The 22,529-nt window shown below is 44.8% G+C and overlaps 1 protein-coding gene and 2 non-coding genes across 6 annotated transcripts in view; all 3 read right to left on the bottom strand.

Annotated features, from left to right (window-relative positions):
- cep104 (centrosomal protein 104) overlaps nucleotides 1-22,529 on the bottom strand; it is an 83,557-nt gene that overhangs the window by 11,039 nt on the left and 49,989 nt on the right. For all 4 annotated transcript variants that reach the window (XM_042343548.1, XM_007897797.2, XM_007897799.2 and 1 more), the window contains 4 exons: nucleotides 18,531-18,609; nucleotides 12,661-12,769; nucleotides 7,670-7,808; nucleotides 2,708-2,775 (listed from right to left, as the gene is read on the bottom strand). In XM_042343548.1, coding sequence (XP_042199482.1) covers nucleotides 2,708-2,775; nucleotides 7,670-7,808; nucleotides 12,661-12,769; nucleotides 18,531-18,609 — 395 coding nt within the window. The remainder of the gene's footprint in view (nucleotides 1-2,707; nucleotides 2,776-7,669; nucleotides 7,809-12,660; nucleotides 12,770-18,530; nucleotides 18,610-22,529) is intronic.
- On the bottom strand, nucleotides 5,792-5,934 carry LOC121850731. Its single transcript, XR_006085733.1, has one exon. It is a non-coding gene; the product is annotated as a small nucleolar RNA U109 (small nucleolar RNA).
- On the bottom strand, nucleotides 10,108-10,236 carry LOC121850730. Its single transcript, XR_006085732.1, has one exon. It is a non-coding gene; the product is annotated as a small nucleolar RNA U109 (small nucleolar RNA).

Here is a 22,529-nt window from a genome sequence, read left to right as displayed (position 1 = left end):
ACCCGCCCTTAACTCCGTACCCCCATCACCAGTCCTCGCCAGGCTCCACTGGCTCCTTATCACAGAACCGATTGACTTCAAAATCCTCATATTCGTCTACAAATCCCTTCATGCCCTGGCCTCGCCCTATCTCTACGATCTGCTTATTCCCCACTCCACCACCCTCCTGTTTGTTCTTCATTCCCTCCACCACCGGCGGCCATTCTTTCAACCACTTACGCCTCAACACCTTGGAACTCTCTCCCTCAATCCTCCCGCCTTTTCCTCTCCTTTACCTTGTTCAAATCGCACCTAAAGATCTTCCTCTTTGATCTTCCTCGTGTTTACAGTCATCTACTCCCTCCCCCGCACCTCGGATTCAAGCTACACCACTGTTTAAGCTCTCTGACACATTACTTTGCGTGAAGGGACCTATAAAAATGTTAAAGATCCTGCATCTCTGTTGAAAAAAGGGAAGGGATTCTCTCTCTCTGTCCGTGCCAACAATCCTACAATCCAAATCATGGAATTATACAGCACAGAAGGAGGTCATTCAGCCCATCGTGTCCATGCCGGCTCTTTGAAAGAGCTGCCTAAATTAATCCCGCGCTCTCCCCAAACTTGTCCTCCCCAAATATCTATCTATCTCTCTGTTGAAAGTTATTATCGAATCAGCTTCCACCAGCCTTTCAGGCAATGCATTCCAGATCACAATAACTTGCTGTGTGAAAAATTTTCTCCTGACTTCCCCTGTTTCTTTTGGCAACTATTTTAAATCTGTCCTTGGGTTACTGACTCACCCGCCAGTGGAAACAGTTTCTCCTTGTTCACCCTATCGAATCCTCTCAAAATTTGGAACACCTCTATTAAATCTCCCCTTTACCTTCTCTGCTCCAAGGAGATCAATCCCAGCTTCTCTTGCCTCTCCTGATAACTGAAGTCCCTCATTCCTGGTACCATCTTGGCAAATCTCCTTTGCACCCTCTCCAAGGTCTTGACATCCTTCCTAAAGTGCAGTGCCCAGAACTGAACAGTCTCGAGCTGAGGCCTAACCAGTGTTTATAAAGATTCATCATAACTTCCTGATTTTTGTATTCTATGCCCCTATTTATAAAGCCTAGTATCGTGTTTTTTTTAACAGCTTTATCTACCTATCTTACCGCCTTCCAGGATTTATTTATATGAATCACAGGTCTCTCTGTTCCTTCACCCCCTTTAAGGTTGTACCATCAGTTTATATTGCCTTTCCTCATTCTTCCTCCCAAAATATATCACTTGGCATTAAATTTCATCTGCCATATATTTGCCCATTTTACCAGTCTATCTATGTCCTCTTGCAGTCTGCTGCTATCCTCAACGTTTATTACTTTTCCTAGCTTTGTATCATCTCCCACAAATCTGTTGCATTTGCCTATAAGAAGTCTTTTTTTCTTCAAAATATAGTATGTCTAATTATTTATTTCTCACTTTCTCCTCACTGACAGATGTTGTCTCTTGTCTCTCCTCAACATTTCACCGTCAGGTAATAGCTCTTAAGTATATGCCTGCTCATGTTAGGGTGCAGTTTCTAAGGCTCTGGCTGCCTCCGATAGCCGGCACAAGAGATGACGGTTTGTGTGCCAGACTTGGCAGTGAGTCTCAGCACGCCACTTGACTTGTAGAAGGTGTCACAGGTGAGCCTGACCTCTGCCCACGTGGCTACCGCACACAGGTACAATTAGGAGAAAGTGCTTTAAAGGGACCATTTACAGGAATCCTGGCTGGTTTTCCCATCCTAATCCTGGCACGGCTGAGGACTTGGTTTGTAAGATCCAGCTCTATCCACTACACCCTCGGGGCTCTCCCTTATGAGAACAGCCTCTACATTTAAGACAATAACTATCGAGAAGAAATCACTTGTTTCAACATGATAAAGTGCCTGTTTTTCTTTCTAAGTGCAACCTCTGGGAAATGTACTCAATCTCCAGGAATGGTCCCTAAAGGGCAACAGATTGTGATGTACGTTTGGAACAAACTGAATAAAAATCGCATGCATCTCCCTTACCTGAATCTGATTTGACAGCTTTCCCTTGCTGACCTGGTGCTTTGGATTCTGCCCACAATGTAAACAAGGAAGTATTTCATGCTTGACCCAGCAGTAACAGTTATGTCACAATAGGGATTAATGATCAGCCGCAGCAAGTAGAGGTTTAGTAACGGGAATCAAGTTAATGATTCAAAGGTTATAAATGCTTCATTTGTTATGGGCCTTCAACATTTCACCGTTGGGTAATAGCTCTTAAGTATGTGAGTATCTTTGCAGGCAAACATTACAGCCAATTTGTGCACAGCATTAAACAGCCATGAAAATGAATGACATTTATTTTGACGATCATTGGCCAGGACATTGGCAGAAAAGCTGTTTTGCAATAGAATCACACAATCTTTAATGTCCTGAACAGCAAAGAAGACCTCGGTTTAACGTCTCATCCAAAGGTCAGCCGGGTGTCTGACACATACAGAAACCCATCACTGTGCTTCAAAGCTTCTAAACCAAGCTGAGGGTTTCATGCATCCCACAAACACATGGAAATAAAATTGTTGGAATCCAAAGGTCCTAGTCTGCAAAATGTCATCCAAAGGATGAAAACTCCAACAGTTACCACAATTAATTTATTTTTGTACATTGATGGAGAAGAGCAAACCTTAGCACTCGACCTGTCCAAAGCTTGCTCATTCAAATTCTTACCTCCTCTCCCGGTTGGAAATTCTCGTGGCATAGTGGACAGTGGTTGGCTACTTTTTCAGGCTTGGCAGCTGCAGAAAGGCTTACAATCAGTACACAGCACTTTATAACAGTTTCCAGATCACACGTTTGAATTCTTTACATTTTGTTCTAACATTGCAACTCGGTAGATAAACTATCTGCTCAGAACTCCTAATATGTACGCAAACATCCACGACTGGTGCCGTGCACACACATTCCTCCTTTGCTGGGCACTTAGTAAATAATGTTGCAGAGGCAACTCTGCGAACCTCAGAGGGGATCTTAGATGCAAATTGCTAAATAGGATTGAGGAAGTGAATTTAGAACAGTACTTTCAGTGAGGCAGAAGTACAAGTGGGTGTGAGGGTAAAGTTTAGGGCAGAAAGCAGGAAGTATTTTTTAAAGAGGATAATCAACAGCCAGAAAGGGGGACTGACACAAGTGGAACTCTTAAACAGCTCTAACAGGAAGACTGTAGCGTGGATATTCTAGAAAATCAGATCAAAATCAGATCAAATCAGGGAAAAACCTTAGGCAAGTTTTCTTACTCCACACGCCTGTTTACCTAGCAGTATGTAGAAACCTGGATCTTAGTTAATTGGCAGATCGCTTTCTGGGGATAATTATCCCTTCCAAAAAAAAATGTGGTCACTCAATCCATGACTGTTTGTGGGACACTTGTGCACAATTGGCTGCTGCGTTTCGTCCACAAAATATTCACTTTTACAGTATATTCTGTGAAGAGCTTTGAGACGTCTCAAAGGCGTAATAAAATGCTATATCAAATGCAAGGATTATATTTATTATGAGGTGAATAACGAACCAATATGAGGCAATCAGCCAGATTGGGCAGGGAGGCCCTGAGAAATAATAAGAATCCTTTCATTTGATGCAAGGCGTCTCAAAGCGCTTCACAGAATACACTGTAAAATGAATTGACTGTACACTTTGTGGGTGAAATGCAGCAGCCGATTGAGCACGACAGTGTCCCACAAACATTCATGGATCGAATGTTTATTATTATTTTTGAATTATTACACCCAGAAATGCAATCCACCAGCTGACTAACAACTGGGTTCCTACTTACTGCTAGGTACAAAGGCGTGTGGAGGAAGGAAACTTGCCCAACATTTTGCCCTGCCTGTGAATCAAATCCAGGTTTCTCATTTGCAAGGCGAGTGCTCTAACCACTGAGCTACAGGATGCTGAATAAGAGTGAGGGAATAAATTCAGAACAGTACTTTCAGGAGTCCTGTAGCTCAGTGGTTAGAGCACTCGCTTTGCAAGTGAGAGACCTGACTTCAATCCAGGCAGAGGGCGAAACCTTGGGCAAGTTTCCTTACTCCACACAGAGCCTAATAATAATCCCTCCAAAAAACAAAACAATAATAAATTGGTAATTTTCAATCTACGACTGTTTGTGGGACATTGCTGTGTGCAATTGGCTGCCGCGTTCACCCACAAATATACAGTCAATTCACTTTACAGTGTGTTCTGTGAAGCGCTTTGGGACGTCCTCCCGACGTGAAAAGCGCTATATCAAATGCAAGGATTATTATTATTATGTGGTAAGGCAGCAGGCCAAATGGGGCCAGGGCCTTTGTGTGAGGTTGAAACCCCTTTCTCTTCTTCAACAGGATATTTTAAAGTCCACCTCCACAGGTAGACAGAATCTTAATAATAATACCTGCATTTGATATAGCACCTTATCATGTTGATGAGACGTCTCAAAGCGCTTCACAGAATATAGCATAAAGCGAATTGACTATGTATTTTGAGCGCGATACATGGCAGCCAATTGTGCACAGCAGTGTCCCAGAAACAGTTGTGGAATGAGTGACCAAAGTTTGTTTTGCATGAGAGATTACTGGGCTCTGAAATCAAAACTCACACTGATGTATCACCTGGACCTGTATCCCTTGCTGTTCAATCTCTTGGTTCAAGGTCTCAACCGAAAGATGGCACCACTCTTCTCAGTACAGTGTTGGAGCATCAAACGGACTGTGACCTCAAGTCCTGACATGAGGCTTTAACCTATAACCTTCCAACCCAAAGGTGGGTGGGAGCTGTACCAGTGGCATTAAAGCTGAGCTGATAGTATATCACTGAGATTAAAAAGTGGCCAGAAACAAGACACTTGTTTGAATGTAATATAGTATTGATCAGATAAAGGGAATAATAGCAATAGATCCTCAGTTTGTTTCTCAAATGTAGTCTCACTAGGTTTTATTTCCAGTCTCAGCAATAACATGGTCATATCTCTTCAATATATTGTGCAAATCTTTACAGGTATAGCAACATTCAATGTTTGGATGTTGCCCAACTTGCCCCTGGGCCTGTCTTTGGTAGTTTGGAAATGAATATTTGTGATATACAAAGAAACCCAAAACAATGATCTCAGTAAGCTTGTTGTCTTGAACAAAATGGAGACAAATTAAAAAGTGACGTTCACCAGGATTCATTTACAAGATATTAACGTCAGAGTAACGCAAATGAAGTGTTACACCAATCTATTCTTCTCTCTGATACAACAGAGGAGAATTAAATTGGGCCAATCTTGCTGGAGGTGCACCTCTGAGACAGGTACACTGCCTCACAGGGACTGTGAAAGGAGCTATCTATTATGTAGGCCAATGCTGTAATACAATGCAGGCAGATACCTCGTCTTTTAAAATTAACTCTGTGGATTCCAATGCAGAGTTGAGGTACTGGCCTTCAGATGAGATATTAAACCAGACCGTTTGTCTGTTCCAAGTATATGTCAACAATACTAGAAAAGAGAAGGGTATTTCTCCCCTATTTCCCGACCAACAGTTGACTATGTAAAATTGATCATTCAGCTTAAGGATGTTTATGGGAACTTGTTGTGTCAAAATGACTTCCATGCTTTCCCCCCAAAAAGGCTCTATATTTGACCAAAAATTACTATGAAGTGTTTTGAGGCTATTTAGGTGATATGGCACTACAATAATGCAAGCACCCTTTTTTTCTATTTATTGAAAATATATATTCACCTCTACGTACATAAGGTACAGGACTAGGCTTTAACCTGTATGTTTTGGGCAGTGATGTCAGAGACTGTTACTACCATTCAGTCTGTCCTCAAAGACTGGTGGCCCTGTTATCTCCAAACATAATTTTGCACGTTGCTCCATCAAACACCTTATGGACGTAAGGAGGATGAGTCTTGTGCTAGGATAAACGTGCATTAAGCAACCACTGGAATCTAAGTCTCATTGGTATTGGTCCCAGGGCCTCCCGATGTGAAAGGCGCTATACACATGTAATCTTGTTGTTGTGTTCTTTCAGTAAGGCATCTGAATGAACTTCTCCATCGAGCACAATGTATTCAAGGTGCTCACTCTGCTCCAACAATGGACGGTGCTGGATATCAAAGGATACGGGGCAAGGGCGGGTAATTGGAGTTGAGGTACAGATCAGCCGTGATCTTATAGGATAGTGGAACAGGCTTGAGGGGCTGAATGGCCTACTCCTATCTTCCAATGATGGAACTTTCTAAAGCTTTAATTAGGAATCCGGTTTTAAAATCATCGCATATTACACCCCGCTGCCTATCTACAAAGGATGTATTCTGTGTACATACTCCCCAAATAATGTGTACATGAGGTAAAGGACGAGGCTTGAAATAAAATTGGAGCACTGTAATTTAAAATTACACTGTTTTCCGGTACGGCCACGTAGGTTGCATTTTATCAACAGAAGACTACATAACAACAACTTGCATTTATACAGCTCCCTTCATGCAGGGCGGGGTGCCAGAACGCTTAACAGTGACGGAGCACAATGCCGAGCCGGGCTGAGGTGACCGTAGACATGGACGAAGTGCAAGGTCTTCAGGCGCGATCTGAAAATTGGGAAGGAGGGGGCAAGACCAAGGGATAGGGGAAGAGTGTTCCAGAGTTTTAGGGTTGAAAGCAGGGCCACCGTTGATGGAACGGAGGGCACAAGGGACGTGCAGGAGTTTGCTTAAGGCCTACTTTCTGTGAGCAGCTCATCACAGCACACTAAGTTGCCCTGACATGCAGAAGACTATTTGCTGCAATAAGGGAGGGGATTCCCAAAGAAAAAGCTTCGGTTAAAGTTCAATCAACACATTTAATCCTTGGATTTGATGTAGCACCATTCACGTGGCGAGGATGTGTCAAAGTGATTCACAGAATTCAACGTAAAGTGTAGTGATAGTTTTTTTGTTGGTGGGAGAGCCTTCATCCACTCTGCCTCCAAACTCTGGAATTCCATCCCTCAGTCACTCCGCCTCGCCCCCTGTTTAGCCTCCTTCAAGTCCCGCCTCAAGACCCTCCTCTTCAACTATGCCATCGGCCACCCCCTTCCCCTCCCGTCCCAACCCCAGCTCGAGTCTGAAATGCTGTACTCTGTCCAACACCTTGGGACGTCCTCCTGACATGAAAGGCGCTATACACATGTAATCTTGTTGTTGTTGTTGGCAAACATGGCAGCCATCTTGCGCAGAACAACGTCTCACAAAGAGCCACAACGTGAATGACCAAATTATTTGGGGGATTGCTGGCCAGTGAGAAACTCCCTTCTCTTTTGGAGTAGAGCCATGGGATCTTTAATGTTCACTTGAACAGGCTGATGAGGCTGATGTATCGCATCCAAAGGACCGCAGCTCCGAAGATGTAGCCATGAAAATCCTTGCACTGCACTGGAATCTTACTTTGGGAGCTCAAAACCCTGATGTGGGACTTGAATCACTTTTTGACTCAAGAGGTGAGAATGCTACCAACTGAGCCAGGCTGACACCTCATGCCATTTTAATAACTACACCAAAATTTCAGGAAGAATAAATAAATTAATCTAATTATTATAAACACAAGGTTTTGAAAACAATCAAGACACATTTAATCTTCAGACTAGTACAAACTCCAGTGCTTGCTGTTTCTTGGGATGACAAAGACTCACCATTGCAGTTCTTGACCCTGAGGTGTTCCTGAAGTTCATCCCTCATCACGGCTTCACCACATCGATGGCATTTGCCGAAGCTTTCCTTCTTGTCGCACTCAGTCATTCGGTGTTCCGTCAGGCTGGCTATTTCCACTACCTGGTTAGAATAGAGCAGGTAAGCAGGCATGTCTTGCAAGGGGTATTTTCTGACAGGAAATCATAGAATCATAGAATTATACAGCACTGAAGGAGGCCATTCGGCCCATCGTGTCTGTGCCAGCTCTTTGAAAAGAACTTCTAAATCAACTCCACTCCCCCGCTCTCTTCCCATTGCCCTGCAAACTTGTCCTCCTCAAATAATTATCTACTTCTCTCTTAAAATTTGTTATTGAATTGGCTTCCACAACCCTTTCAGGCAATACATTCCAGATCCGAACAATTCGCTGTGTGAAAACATTTCTCCTCACCTCCCCTCTGTTTCTTTTAGCAACTATTTGAAATCGGTGTCCTTGGGTTACCCGCCAGTGGAAATAGTTTCTCCTTGTTCACTCTATCGAAACCCCTCAGAATTTTGAAAACTTCTATTTAACCTTCTTTGCTCCAAGGACAATAATCCCAGCTTCTCTCGCCTCTCCTGATAACTGAAGTCCCTCATTCCTGGTACTATCCTCGTAAATCTCCTTTGCACTCTCTCCAATGCCTTGACATCCTTCCTAAAGTGTGGGGCCCAGAACTGAACACAGTGGTTATAGCAAGCGAGAGACCTGGATTCGATTCCCGGCAGGGCGAAACCCTGGGCAAGTTTCCTTACTCCACACATCTGACAATAATCTCTCAAGAAAGTAAATAAATAAAATAATTTTGTTGCTCAATCCACAACTGTTTGTGGGACACTGCTGTTTGCAAGTGGCTGTTACGGTTTTGCCCACAAATATACAATCAATTCACTTTACAGTATATTCTGTGAAGCGCTTTGTGACGTCTAGAAGACGTGAAAAACGCTATATTAAATGCAAGAATTATTATATATTATTATTTTATAAAGGTTCATCATAGCTTCCTGACTTTTGTATTCTATGCCCCTATGTATAAAGCCTAGTATTCTGTATGCTTTTTTAACAGCTTTATCTACCTGTTCTGCCACCTTCAAAGATTTACTCAAGTCCAGGTTTATTTATTTAGATCAAGAACGAGCTGGGGCGTTGGGGTCAGAAGGGGAGGAAGGCAGGGGGAGTCGTGGATGGGAGGGTGGTCGAAGGCACGGTCAAAGAGGAAGGTCTTCATTCGGGACTTGTAGGAGGCAAGAGAGGGGGTGAGGTGGAGGGATTGCGGGATAGAGTGTCAGAGTGTGCGGGCAGAGATGCTGAATGTCCGACCGCCAATGGTAGGCCGGGAAGTGCAGAGACCTGAAGCAGCTGGTGTCCGCCGAGCGGAGGGATCAGACAGGCTGATACAGGGATGAGGTCAGAGAGGTGAGGGGGAGCGAGGGTTTTGTACTGGATTCTCTGAGGAATGGGGAGCCAGTGAAGCCAGGCAAGAACGGGGTAATAAGTTTCCACAGCCTGGTGCGGGAGAGGACACGAGCTGCAGAGTTCTGAATAATTTGCAGCTTGTGGAGGAAAGAGTTGGGAAGTCCAGCGAGCAGGCAGTTGGCATAGTCAAGCCGTGACATAATGGAAGCGGTTCTTGGCAGTCTGTGGTGAGAGGCCAGTGGCGGAGGCCGGCAATATTGCAGAGTTCGGCAATATTGCAGAGGGGACATGGGCTGCAGCCTGTGGAGGGAGGAGTTGGGGAAGCCAACAAGCAGTGAGTTTGCATAGTCAAGCCTGAATATTATGAAAGGTGTATGAAGGTTTCGGGGCTTGCGGTATGAGACAGTAGTGCAGCCGGATGATGTTGCGGAGGTGGGGAAGACAGAGCAGGTCATGGCACAGATGTGGGTAGAAAAGAGGATACTTAAGAGTCAAACAAGATGCAGGTTCAGTAAGGTGGAGTATGCATCCTTGGATGGTGATGCAGTCAGTGCCTGAGGTGTGGAGGTGCTGACGGGAAACAATCAGGAGAGCCTCGGTCTTGTTCACATTCAACTGAAGAAAGTTAGCTCTCATCCAGGATTTGATGTCTGACAGAGTGAAGAGAAAGTCAGGACGGCAGATGGTCTGGATAGATAGGGAGAGGTGAAGGGATAGTGAGGGTTTAGACAAGGGTATGAAAGCTAATCCACGGAGATACTGGAAACAGATGGTAAGGATTAGAGTAATGGATATGTGGGATGATGAAAGGTTGTAGAGTTGCATGTGTTGGGAGTTTATGAAGGATTGAACTTGGGACCAAGTGAGATTAACTTAAGCGTCAAAAGATGACCAGTTCTACTGCATCACAATATCGTTTTTAATGATTATCTATAAAGAACTATTATCACAGTTCTTAAAGGGTTGATGTGTAGGAAAAGTCAGTCATGTTGGAGACGTATACTACCTTTCAGTCTGCTCCTCTGAGACAGATGGCCCTGATGTCTCCTGCATTATTTTAGCACGTTGCTGGAATATCAGACTCCTTATTTGAGGAAGGAGCAGAGAGTGCAAGTCCTTTATCCATAAGAATAAGGCCAAGCAGAGAGCAAACATGCATTCCATGATATCTAGCATTCCATGCACAAATTAGATTTATATATTAGTCAATAAGGACTCTTGCTAGGCAATTCTTCTGTGAGCCAAGGCAGTAGATACTGGCCAGTTATTTAACCATTCAAGGCTCATCCCAAATCTATGCTTTTTTTTTTACATACGTTTCCAACTGGAGGGTTGGGGTGGTGTGTTTCAACATGCACTTTTACGGATTGTAACTAAGAATTCTTGTATTTGATATTATACCTTTCCCTGCTATGCAGCATTTACTGTATGTTTTAACGTGGTGCAGTGGTAGCACTCTCACCTTTGAGTTAGAAGGTTGGTTCAAAACCCATATCGGGATTTGGCATCACATAGTCTAAGATGACACTCCAATGCAGTGCTGGAGATGTGTTGCATTGTTGGAGGTGCCGTCCTTCGGATGAGATGTTAAACTGATGTCCCGTCTGATTGTTCAGGTGAACGTTAAAGATCCCATGTGAGTACTTGGAAAATAGAATGGAGTTTCTCTCTCCCAGTGTCCTGGCCGACAATTCCCCAAATATAATTGGTCACTCATAATGTCCCACAAACAGCCCAATCGGTCGTTTGTGGGACATTGCTGTGTACAATTGGCTACCACGTTTCGCCCACAAAATATAGTCAAATCCACTTTGCAGTATATCCTGTGGAATGTTAAGATGTCTCAATGATGTGATAAGGCACAGTACCAAATGCAAAGATTATTATAATATTATTATTAATATGTAGTGACTGTATTTTGTCAGCAAACTTGGCTACAAAGTTGCAATATCTCATAAAGTGAATTCAATTAATTTTATCCTGGACATTGTTGGCCAGGACTCTGGAAAACTTCCTTCTTCTTGAATAGTGCTATGAGACCTTTAATGTTCACCAGAACAGATGGGATGTCTCATTAAACCAAGGTCCCATCTGACAATGCCACGCTTCCCCAGTACTGTATTGGAATATTAGCATAGACTGAGTTCAAAGTCCTGACATGGGCTTGAATTAATAACCTTGTCACACAGGGGTACGACCACATGAGCCGGACTGAACCGTGTGGTCTCAAAGCACTTAATAATAATAATAATAATCCTTGCATTTGATATAGCGCTTTTCACGTCAGGAGGATGTCCCAAAGCGCTTCACAGAACACACTGTAAAGTGAATTGACTGTATATTTGTGGGCGAACGCGGCAGCCAATTGCGCACAGCAATGTCCCACAAACAGTCGTAGATTGAAAATGACCAATTTATTATTTTTTTTGGTTTTGGAGGGATTATTATTAGGCTCTGTGTGGAGTAAGGAAACTTGCCCAAGGTTTCGCCCTCTGCCTGGAATTGAACTCAGGTCTCTCGCTTGGAAAGCACATTACATAGATGGTGTGGATTACCGAGCAAGATGAGGAGGGTATAGATTTTATAAGGTTCATTAAGGACGTCTTAAAGTGCTTCACAGGCTTACTGTAAAGAGTACTGACTGCGTTTTTGCAGGTGAACATTAAATAGTGATCAGGAGCAATAATCCTGCCTGATTCTTTTACCGTCCACTGCCAAGAGGACTGAAACCAACACCTCTTTACTGCTATTACAGCAAACCCAACAGAGGAGGGTAAGAAGGGACTCATTCTGATTAGATTTGGTGTGGCAATTCAGAAAATCTCAAAGCGGGGAGCCTGGGGAGCCAGACAACACCTGGGAATGGTTGGATTTAGATGCTATCAGGGCAATTTCTTGACAAATTTAATTGACCCAGCAAATGTGTTATTGGGGCAATTAAAGTTTGCATCTCACAGCAGTGACCATTCTCTGGTTTCTTTCCACTTCTTTTCTCTTCTTTGAGGCTTCAGACTGGCCAATATTTTTGCTTTCCTCATGTCTCTTTCTTCGAATACATTTCCTCTGCCCCTACTTCTATTTATCCTCACACAAGTGTTTGCTTGAGTAACTTGTTTGTAAACCCAATACAGTGCTGGGGATGTACTGTGTTGTTGGCCATCCTTCAGAGCAGACATTAAATGTTTTGCCCATAAAAATATACAGTCCACTTTACAATATATTATGCAAAGCCCGTTGAGACATCTCAAAGAAGTTGTTGATGTTGGCGAAAGTTACTGAATTGGAATGCATTGCCTGAAAGGGAGGTGGAAGCCGATTCAATAATAACATTTAAGAGAGAAGTGGATAATTATTTGGGGAGGACAAGTTTGCAGGGCTATGGGGTGAGCGGGGTGTGGGATTGATTTGGAAGCTCTTTTCAAAGAGTCAGCACAGACACGATGGGCCGAATAGCCTCCTTCTGTCCTGTATAATTCTATGATTCTATGACATGTCCGTATCTGGGAAGAACATTAAAGATTGCCAATGATGTCATACCTGTTTGCAATGTTCACAGCGTCTTAGCATCGGGCAATGCTTCCAGTAATGGATGTCCAAGCCCTCGTCAGTAAACGATTCATCTCTCTCCCCACAGAATATGCACAAACTGCAAAGATCAAGTGAAACATTACAAACCTAATGCAACCAACAACAACTTGCACTTACATAATGCCCTCCACACAGGGTAGCATCTCAGAGTGCTTAACCCACAGCAATAAAGACAGATTACCCCAATATTACAGCACTGGTGACCATTCGGCCCAACAGATGTGTGCCTCAGTGCGACTGATTCTAATCCCAATTCCCTGTTCTTTCCTCCATCATGTTTGACATGGTGTCTGCTCCCCTTAAGAATAACCTATTCTAATAGCGACCGCGCTCGCTCTTTCCCGATTGATGTACTAGTGCTCCCTCTCTCCACTGGAGTTCTGCACGCTATATCGCTATTCCCATGCTCCTTCCCCATCACATCTGTGCTGGCGTTAGCTTCAATGGGAGGGATAATAATAATAATCCTTGCATTTAATATTACGCTTTGAGTCTCAAAAGTGCTTTACAGAATATACTGCAAAGTTAAATGACTGTATATGTTGTGGGCGAAACACAGCAGCCAATTGAACACAGCAGTGTCCCACAAACAGTCGTGAATTGAGTAAAAAAAAAAGTTTTTAAAGGGATTATTATCCCAGGGAAAGTGATCCACCAATTGTCTAACAACCGGGTTCCTACTTACTACTAGGTTAACAGAGGTGTGTGGAGTAAGGAACTTGCCTAAGGTTTCACCCTGCCTGGGAATGGAACCCAGATCCTCTAGATTGTGAGGTGAGCGCGATAACCACTTTGTTACAGAACTCCGGGGATCTACTCTCAACACCAATTTCCTGATCTTTCCTCTATCCTTCTCCAATCCTTTTTTCCTCTTCAAACACCTACCTTATTCCCACTGAAATCACAGAACGTTATAGAATAGAAACAAGCCATTCAAGTCAAATATGTTGGGTTATTTTTGTCCATATGAGCCACCCTCATACTTGCTGCCCTTGAATATTCCTCTTATTTCAAGCATCAAATAACCTTTTGAAATAATTTATGAACTCTCGTATGGCCTCAGCCTCATCATGCACCAGTGGCAGAGCATTCCTTGTTCTAATGAACACTGCTGAAGACCCAAGAACAGGTACCCTATTCACCCACCTTGCTAAAGAATGTGGCACACTCTCAGGTACTCAGAACATAGCTACACTGCAGGTATTTATAAGCAGAGCACAGCTTGGGGACAGCAGAAAATCCTCACCCTGGGAGGGGAAAAAAAAGTCTTACAAGGTGCTCACTATAAAGTTGATTAAGTAAGGAAATTGGAGCTATGAAAGCCCTCCGTTTGAACTCTTAGCTAAGAAAATCGATCCAAAACCACACACATGCATCAGGTGTCAAGTTGGATTAGTTGAAAGAATAATTGACTCTGGATGAGAAATTTCAGTGTCCTTACCCCACATTGTGACTTCAACTCACAGTCTAGGATGACACTCCACAGTGCAGGAGGAACACTGCATTGCTTGAAAGTGCTGTCCTTCAGATGAGGCATTACAGCAAGGCCCTGCCTGCATACGTATGGGTGCATGTTAAAGATCCCATGTTACCATAGAATCATACAGCACAGAAGGAAGCCATTTGGCCCATCGAGTCTGTGCCGGCTCTTTGAAAAGAGCTACCCAATTCAATCCCACTCCCTTGCTCTCCCCCCATAGCTCTGCAACCTTGTTCTCCCCAAATAAATATCTTCTCCTCACCTCCCCTTTGTTTCTTTTAACCACTATTTTAAATCAGTGTCCTCGGGTTACCGACCCACCCGCCAGTGGGAATAGTTTCTCCTGTTTACCCTATTGAATTCCCTCATAATTTTGAAAACTTCTATTAAGTCTCCTCTTAACCTTCTCTGCTCCAAGGAGAATAATCCCAACTTCTCTACCTCTCCTGATAACTGAAGTCCTTCATTCCTGGTACCATCCTGGTCAATCTCCTTTGCACCCTCTCCAATGCCTTGACATCCTTCCTAAAGTGTGGTGCCCAGAACTGAACACAGTCTCCAGCTGAGGCCTAACCAGTGTTTTATAAAGGTTCATCATAACTTCCTGACTTTTGTATTCTATGCCCCTATTTATAAAGCCCAGTATCCTGTATGCTTTTTTAACAGCTTTATCTCCCTGTCCTGCCACCTTTAATGATTTACTTATATGAACCCTCAGGTCTCTCTGTTCCTTCATCCCCTTTAAGATTGTACCATCAGCTTATATCGCCTCTCCTCATTCTTTCTCCCAAAATGCATCAATTTGCATTTATCCACATTGAACTTCATCTGCCATGTGTCTGCCCATTTTACCATCTTTCTATGTCCTCTTGCAGTCTGCTACTATCCTCCTCAATGTTTACCATTTTTCCTAGCTTAGTATATCTGCAAATTTGGAAATTGTACTCCCAAATCCAGGTCATTTATATATATATGATCAAAAACAGCAGTGGACCGAATACTGACCCCTGGGGGACACCCCTGCACAGTTGCCTCAGTCAGAAAAACATCCGTTCATCACCACTCTCTGCTTTCTGTCTCCCAGTCAGCTCTCTGTATCCGCTGCCACTGTCCCTTTAACATCATGGGATTCTATTTTGCTTACAAGTCTCTTATGTGGCACTTTATCAAACCCTTTTGAAAATCCATATAAACTACATCAACTGCACTACCTTCATCCACATTCGCTGTTACTTCAACAAAACACTCTATCAGGTTTGTTAGACACAATTTGCCTTCAACAAATCTATGTTGGCTGTCCTTTATTAACCCATATTTTTCTAAGTGACAATTTATTTTGTCCCGGGTTATAGTCTCTAGAAATTTCCCCACTACTGACATTAGGCTGACTGGCCTGTAATTCCTGGGTTTATCCTTCTGCCCCTTTTTGTACAGGGGAGTAACCTTAGAAACCCTGCAGTCCTCGGGCACCACCCCGGTGTCCAAGGAGGATTGAATGATTGTGGCCAGAGCCTCTGTTATTTCCACTCTACTTCCCTCAGTAACCTAGGATGCATCCCCCCCAGACCGGGTGACTTATCTACCTTGAGTACCAATCTTTTTAGTACCTCCTCTCGGTTTATTCTTATTTTATCCAATTTCTCTACCCTCTCCTCCAATACTGTGGCATTGGCTGCATCCCCTTCTTTTGTGAAGACAGATGCAAAGTACTCACTCAGTACATCAGACATAACCTCTGCCTCCACAAGAAGATTTTCTTTTTGGTCCCTAATTGACCCCACCCTCCTTTGACTAACCTTTTATTCTTTATATGCTTATAAAATACCTTCGGGTTCCCTTTTATGCCTATAATCTTTTCTTATACAATCTCTTTGCCCCTCTTATTTCCATTCTCAGTTCTCCTCTGTACTTTCTATATTTCATTTAATTATCTTGTGAATTTTGAACCTGACGTTTATCATAAGCCTCCTTTTTCTGTTTTATTTTAATCCCAATTTCCTTATTTATCCAGGGAGGTTTGGATGCCCTACCTTTCCCCTTTATGAGAATGTATTTGTTCCGTCCCCGAGCTATTTTCTCCCTGAAGGCTTCCCATTAGCTGTTTTACTTGCCAATGTTTCTTTCCAGTCTTTCTTTCCAGCTCCTGAACTCTAACCAAATAGGTTCCTTTTTAACTCACTGTAATTAGCCCTCTTCCAGTTGAGTATCTTTACCTTTGATTGTTCCTTGTCCCTTTCCATAAGTTCTCTAAACCTAATGATGTTGTGATCACTGTTGTCCAGATGCTCTCCTACTGAAACCCGATCCACTTGCCCCGCTTCATTCCTCAGAACTAGATCCAGCACTGATTCCTTCCTCTATAGAACGTTTTGCACCCATTCCGTGATGTCTCTCCCTGCCACCAGGGAGGCAACATACCATGCGAGAGTCACGGTCAGTGGAAAACAGAAAGGGATCCTTCCCAATCGTAGTCACTTATATTCAAATTAGTCAGTCATGCAGCTCATGAACTTGATTGTACACAAAAAAGCTTTACAGAGCAGCCATCATGCAGCACAAGAGCAGCTGTATGAAGCAATGACAATTAAAGCAAGAAGGGAAAACAGACATTTTATCTTTAAAATGGCTGACATCCACTAAAATAACAGGTGTGTGGAGTAAGAAAACTGGTAAAATAAACAATAAAAAATTACATTTGTATAGAGCCTTTCATGTTGGGAGGATCTCCCAAGGCGCTAGCAGTCAGAGATTTGGATCCAAGCCGGTGCTTGGGATCGGGTAGGGCAGGGGATGTGGCTGAAACCGTGATCGAAGACAAGGGTTTTGAGACATGCCTTGAAGAACGCAAGCGAGGGAGCAAGGCAAAGGGAAATCTGGGCTGGAGTTCCATAGGGTAGGGGAGAAAGGCTGAATAAAAATATACTACGCCATGTTCAGAAGCTATAAATCAGATATTAGTTCAGACCTGACAGATGAAGGGCAGCACTGCAACAAGCACACAATGGGGCCAACACAATGGTGAATGACAAGGATAGATTTGAAATTTGCCCCAATCAACGACAGTAATGTTATAATAAATATCACAGCATGAGAGCAGGTCTCAGGATTCTGTTTGATCATTCATTAGAGAGTGAGTAACGACTGATGATTACAAATCAAAAGGGTACAAGGTCACCCCGACTGTATATTGTGTTTATAAGTAAAACCGGTTTGCTCTTATCTAGCATGGAACTGTGTTGGGGGAGGACGTGCTCTCAGGCTTGGCTTTCTCAGGTGTGCCTTTAAGTGAAATGGCCAGTGTTCAATTTTACCAATAACTGTGTGTCCTCATTCAGTGATGGGATACATTAGTATTGTGGAATAATGCCAGATAAAATCAAATCTGTTTGATTTATAAATACTAGATAAGAGCAAACATGTTGCACTTTTCTACCCTGAGTCAGCACGGGACAGACACTCCCCCAGCAAGGTACATAAGGGAAGTGCAGAGCTAAAAACAGCCTTGCTCCAACACTGAGGTTAAAAAAGGCCAATGTAAACGGAAAACGAGCCTCAGGACATAAAGTGCATGTCCCTCAAGGAGCTCTCATGTACACAAAAAAAAATGTGGTCACTCAATCCACGACTGTTTGTCCTCTACAGTACGCAATTGGTTGCCGCGTTTCGCCCACAAAATATAGTCAATTCACTTTCCAGTGTATTCTGCGAGGCGCTTTGAGATGTCTCATATGCAAGGATTATTATTATTATGCAATCCCTTGGTCCAAAGCACCCAGTGCCATCCACAATTGCTGCCTTGGTTAGTAATGATGTTGTACATGCTCCTTGTACATATTCAACCCAGCTCGAGTTTGCATGATTATAAACTGTTTGTTATTCACTCATGAAAGACAAAGAAACATGGGAGTCTGGTTGAGAATTGTCAATGCACTGGCGTACAAAAGGACCGCAGACAATCGATGACCCTTTTTGTAAAGAAATACATGATAAGCATCTCAATGATGTGGTGAGGCCCTACATCAAATGCAAGTATTATTATTATACTTCCGGGTCTCTACCTTGAAATGGCTCCCAACAAACCTAAACCTGTGTCTTCTTGTCCTGCTGCCTGGTGTATAAAAAAGCGTTTTTTACTCTTTTATTATACTTATCGTTTGATTACAATTGCACAGTCGACTCCATTTCACAGAAAAATCCTGTGAAGCGCTTTGAGACATCCTTCCGACGTAATAAGGTGCTATACCAAATGCAAGGATTATTATTACCTTGTACACTCTATAAGGTTCCCTGTGAGATGACCCCTTTAAGGCTAAAGTGCTCTTGGTAAATGTTAACTTACTTGTCCAAATAATTGGCCACTGAAGACTGGTCATCCCCAATGTTGGACTGGGAGAGGGGGGGTTTCTTTCCACCGTCATCTGGGAACAAAAGATAACACTTTTATTGAAATTCTCAATCCAGTGCCTCTATATCCCTTCTATGATGTGGGGACCAGAATGGCACATAATAATCTAAGTGTGGTCTAACCAAGGTTCTATAGAAGTTTACCATAACATCCCTGCTTTTTATTTCTATCCCTCTAGAAATGAACCCCAATGCGTGGTTTGCCTTTTTTATGGCATCATTAACCTGAATTGCTACTTTTAGTGAATCGTGTATGTGTACCCCTAGATCACTATGCTCCTCTACTCCATTTAGGTTTTTATTTTCCAGGTGGGACACTTGTTAATGTTGGATAATATTATTATGGTTCAGAAGGCCAGGTTGGGATAGTGATTTTGTTTCGCTCACAAAATATATAGTCAATTCACTTTAAAGTATATTCTGTGAACCGCTTTGAAACGTCTCGGAGACGTAATAAGGCACTACATCAAGGATTACTTTATTGCATCAGGAGCAGAGTGTCTTTTGGTCTATTTTGCTGGAAGATTGTCGTCCAGCAGACTGTGAGAAATTCCATTTTCTTTTCAAAGAGTGCCACGTGATCTTTAATGACCACCTTAACAGGCAGAGGGGAGAGTCAACATTAACAAGTATCCCACCAGACAGCAAAACTTCTGCAAAATAAACTTGTGGCTAACAATCTTTGAGAATGTTAAAATCTGCCCTCACCTTAACTGTACACATGTAAACACAAAGCAGTGAACCGGTTTTCTCTAAACTCCCTAAGCTAGAAATGGAAAATAAACCACTCTATTTCCTGCTTTGTAGATGTATGCAGCATAATCAAAGGTCAGTGCAAACAAGAGGAGGACGTGGGACAGGGGGTGTTGGTGGGGGAAAGAGAGAAAGAATTCCATGTTTCTGACCAACATGAGATTGTTATCAGTAATATTCACTTTATTCAAGATTTAGGCCTACATTCAGCAGTGTTTTCTCCAGTGAAAGAGAGAGCGGAGCACCCAAAAACAAGCTGTGTAGGCTACATGCAATTTTATATTATAATAATTTGCATTGCTTTCCAGAAGCCAAAAGAGTTAATAAAAGATAGTTTAACCATCAATTATTATTTCTGCTAACTTTTTACTATTTCCCTTGACCTTTTATACTTGTTCACTGCTGCGAGGTAAGCTATTATGTATAGCACAAAAGGCTAAAGGTTCAGGAGAACCAGAGGAAAAACACCAGAAAGCATTTAGCTCTAGAGGTGTAATCAGTCGGAAGGACCCTCCTACACTTAACTGTTAACACATTCCAGTTTAGGATGTGGCGGACAGGGAGCGGCGCCAGGACAGCGCGGGGAGGTGCCTGGGCCTACCTTCTCAGGTACTTAAGCTCGATGCGGCAGGGAGTCCAGCCAGATGGTCTGTGGGGCTGTTGAGGAGGGAACGGAGCGGGGGAACCGCTGACGTCATAGTTGTAGTTTCCAGGAGTGTGCGCGCGCAACAACAAAAAAAACCTCTGCGACCCCCCCCGCCCCAGGACTCACATCAGAGCCCACCATGGTCCTGTTGGGTTGGCTGCCCCAGCCCCAGCCATAATGTTTCCATCCACCTGACCGCTCGCTCCCGGTCCCCGTGTGCGCACTATGGCTGCCGGTATGACCCAAGCCCCCTCACCCCCTCCTCCCTCCTCTCTACCCCCAAACCCTCCCCCCTCTGCATCTCTCCCGCTCTGTCCTCCTCTCTCTCCGCCCCTCTCGCCTTCTATCCCCACTTGACCCTCCCACCCCCTCCCTCTGTTCCAGTCTGGGAATCCTCCGCCGGGCTCACCGTGGCACTCGGCGTTGGCTGTCCAGCAGCAGCCACACCGACTGCCCCATTCCCCACCACACTCGCCAGCCACCCCGGACACAGACCCGGGGAGCCAACCTCTCCTCCCTCATCCCCATTCCCCCACCCCTGCCTCACAACCTGGACCCCCCTCCCCTCCCACACACCCTTCTGTCAACCGCTCCATCCACATCGGACTACAAAACGTCCGCTCCCTCTGTAACAAGGCCCTGGTCATCAACGATCTCATCCTTGATGAGAACGTTGATATCATGGCCTTAACAGAAACCTGGCTCACCCCAGGCGACACCTTCCCCCTCACGGAGGCCACACCACCCGGCTACACCTCCCACCACATCCCTCGCCCCAACCGCCGTGGCGGTGGTGTAGCCCTTATCTCAAGGACACCACTTGCCCTCTCCCCGTACTCCTCTGGCTCTTTCCCCTCTTTTGAGCACCTCACCCTCTCCCACCCCTCCTTCCTCTCACTTAAAATCCTCCTCCTCTACCGGCCCCTAAAACCTCTCCCACCTTTATCTCTGATATTTCCACCCTACTTACATCTCTCTGCCTCTGCTCTGATCGCCTCATCATCCTGGGCGACTTTAACCTGCACTTCACCCCCTCCTGCTCCATCTCCTCAGATTTCTCTTCCCTGCTCTCCTCGCTCAACCTCTCCCTCCACATCAACTCCCCCACTCACAGTCACGGCCACCCACTCGACTTGGTGATCACCCGGGGCCTCAGTGTCTCGGATGTCACTATCACCGACAAGGCCATCTCCGACCACCACTTCATCTCCTTCACCACCTCCACCCCCCTCCCCACCTCCACCAGACCCACCACCATCTTCTACCGCCCTGGAAGAAGTTACCCCCTCAATCCCTAACCGCTGCCTTGGAGTCCTCTGAACTCCTCTCCCTCTGGCCTTCAACCCTCACTGACCCCTCTTCTGCTCTCACCCTCCTCCACAACACCCTCTCCTCCTCACTTGACACTCTTGCCCCCATCACCTCCCGTACTGTCCCCTACTCTCGCTCCTCCCCTTGGTTCACCACCCACCTCCGCTCACTGAAGACCCAAGTGCGGGCCGCTGAACGCACCTGCCTCAAATCTGGCCTAACGGTCCACCGACAAATCTGGCTGGACCTCCTCAAAATCTACCGCTCCACTCTAGCCTCGGCCAAATCGTCCTTCGAAGGACAACCCCAGGCTACTCTTCTCCACCACATCCCAACTCCTCCGTCCCCCCCGCCACCCCGCGCAGGTCATCTCCTCCAACCTTCACTGCGAGGAGATGCTGGATTTCCTTGAATCCAAGATCAAGGGAATCCGCTCCGCGGTCACTTCCCCTCCAACATCCACCCACCACCCACCCCTTCCCTCCCACACTCCGACTCCTACCCATCCTCCCCTACACACCTTCGTACCCGTTTCCCCACCCTCTGTCACCAAACTCATCCTATCCCTGAAACCCACCACCTGCTCCCTTGACCCCATCCCCACTCCACTCCTTATCTCCCAGCTCCACCTCCTTGCCCCACATATCACAGACATCGTCAACCTGTCCCTCTCCTCTGGCTCTATTCCCATTCCCTTAAAAACTGCCACCATCACTCCCACCTTAAAAAACCCTCCCTTGATGCGTCGCAGCTATCAAGCTACCGGCCCATCTCCAACCTCCCCTTCCTGTCCAAGGTCCTGGAACGAGTTGTCGCCTCCCAGCTGCGCTCTTTCCTCTCCAACCATTCACTATTCGAACCCCTTCAGTCGGGTTTCCGTGCTGCCCATAGCACAGAAACTGCCCTGGTCAAGGTCACCAATGACATCCTGACCATCTGTGACCAGGGCTCCCTCTGCCTCCTCGTCCTCCTCGACCTATCGGCAGCATTCGATACGGTCGACCACGCTATCCTCCTCCACCGCTTGTCCTCCCACCTCAACCTTCAAGGCCCTGTCCTTGAGTGGTTTAGGTCGTACCTCTCCCACCGTCTTCATTTTGTTTCTACTAACGGCTTTTCCTCCACCCCCCGCACTGTCTCGTGCGGTGTCCCTCAGGGCTCTGTCCTCGGTCCCCTCCTCTTCACCCTCTATATGCTCCCCCTGTGGTGACATCATCCGCAGAC

This window comes from Callorhinchus milii, unplaced genomic scaffold (genome assembly GCF_018977255.1).
Source record: "Callorhinchus milii isolate IMCB2004 unplaced genomic scaffold, IMCB_Cmil_1.0 Scaffold24, whole genome shotgun sequence".
Lineage (NCBI taxonomy): Eukaryota > Metazoa > Chordata > Chondrichthyes > Chimaeriformes > Callorhinchidae > Callorhinchus > Callorhinchus milii.
The sequence above is the reverse complement of the archived record's forward strand: the minus strand, read 5'-3'. Positions and strand labels throughout refer to the sequence as shown.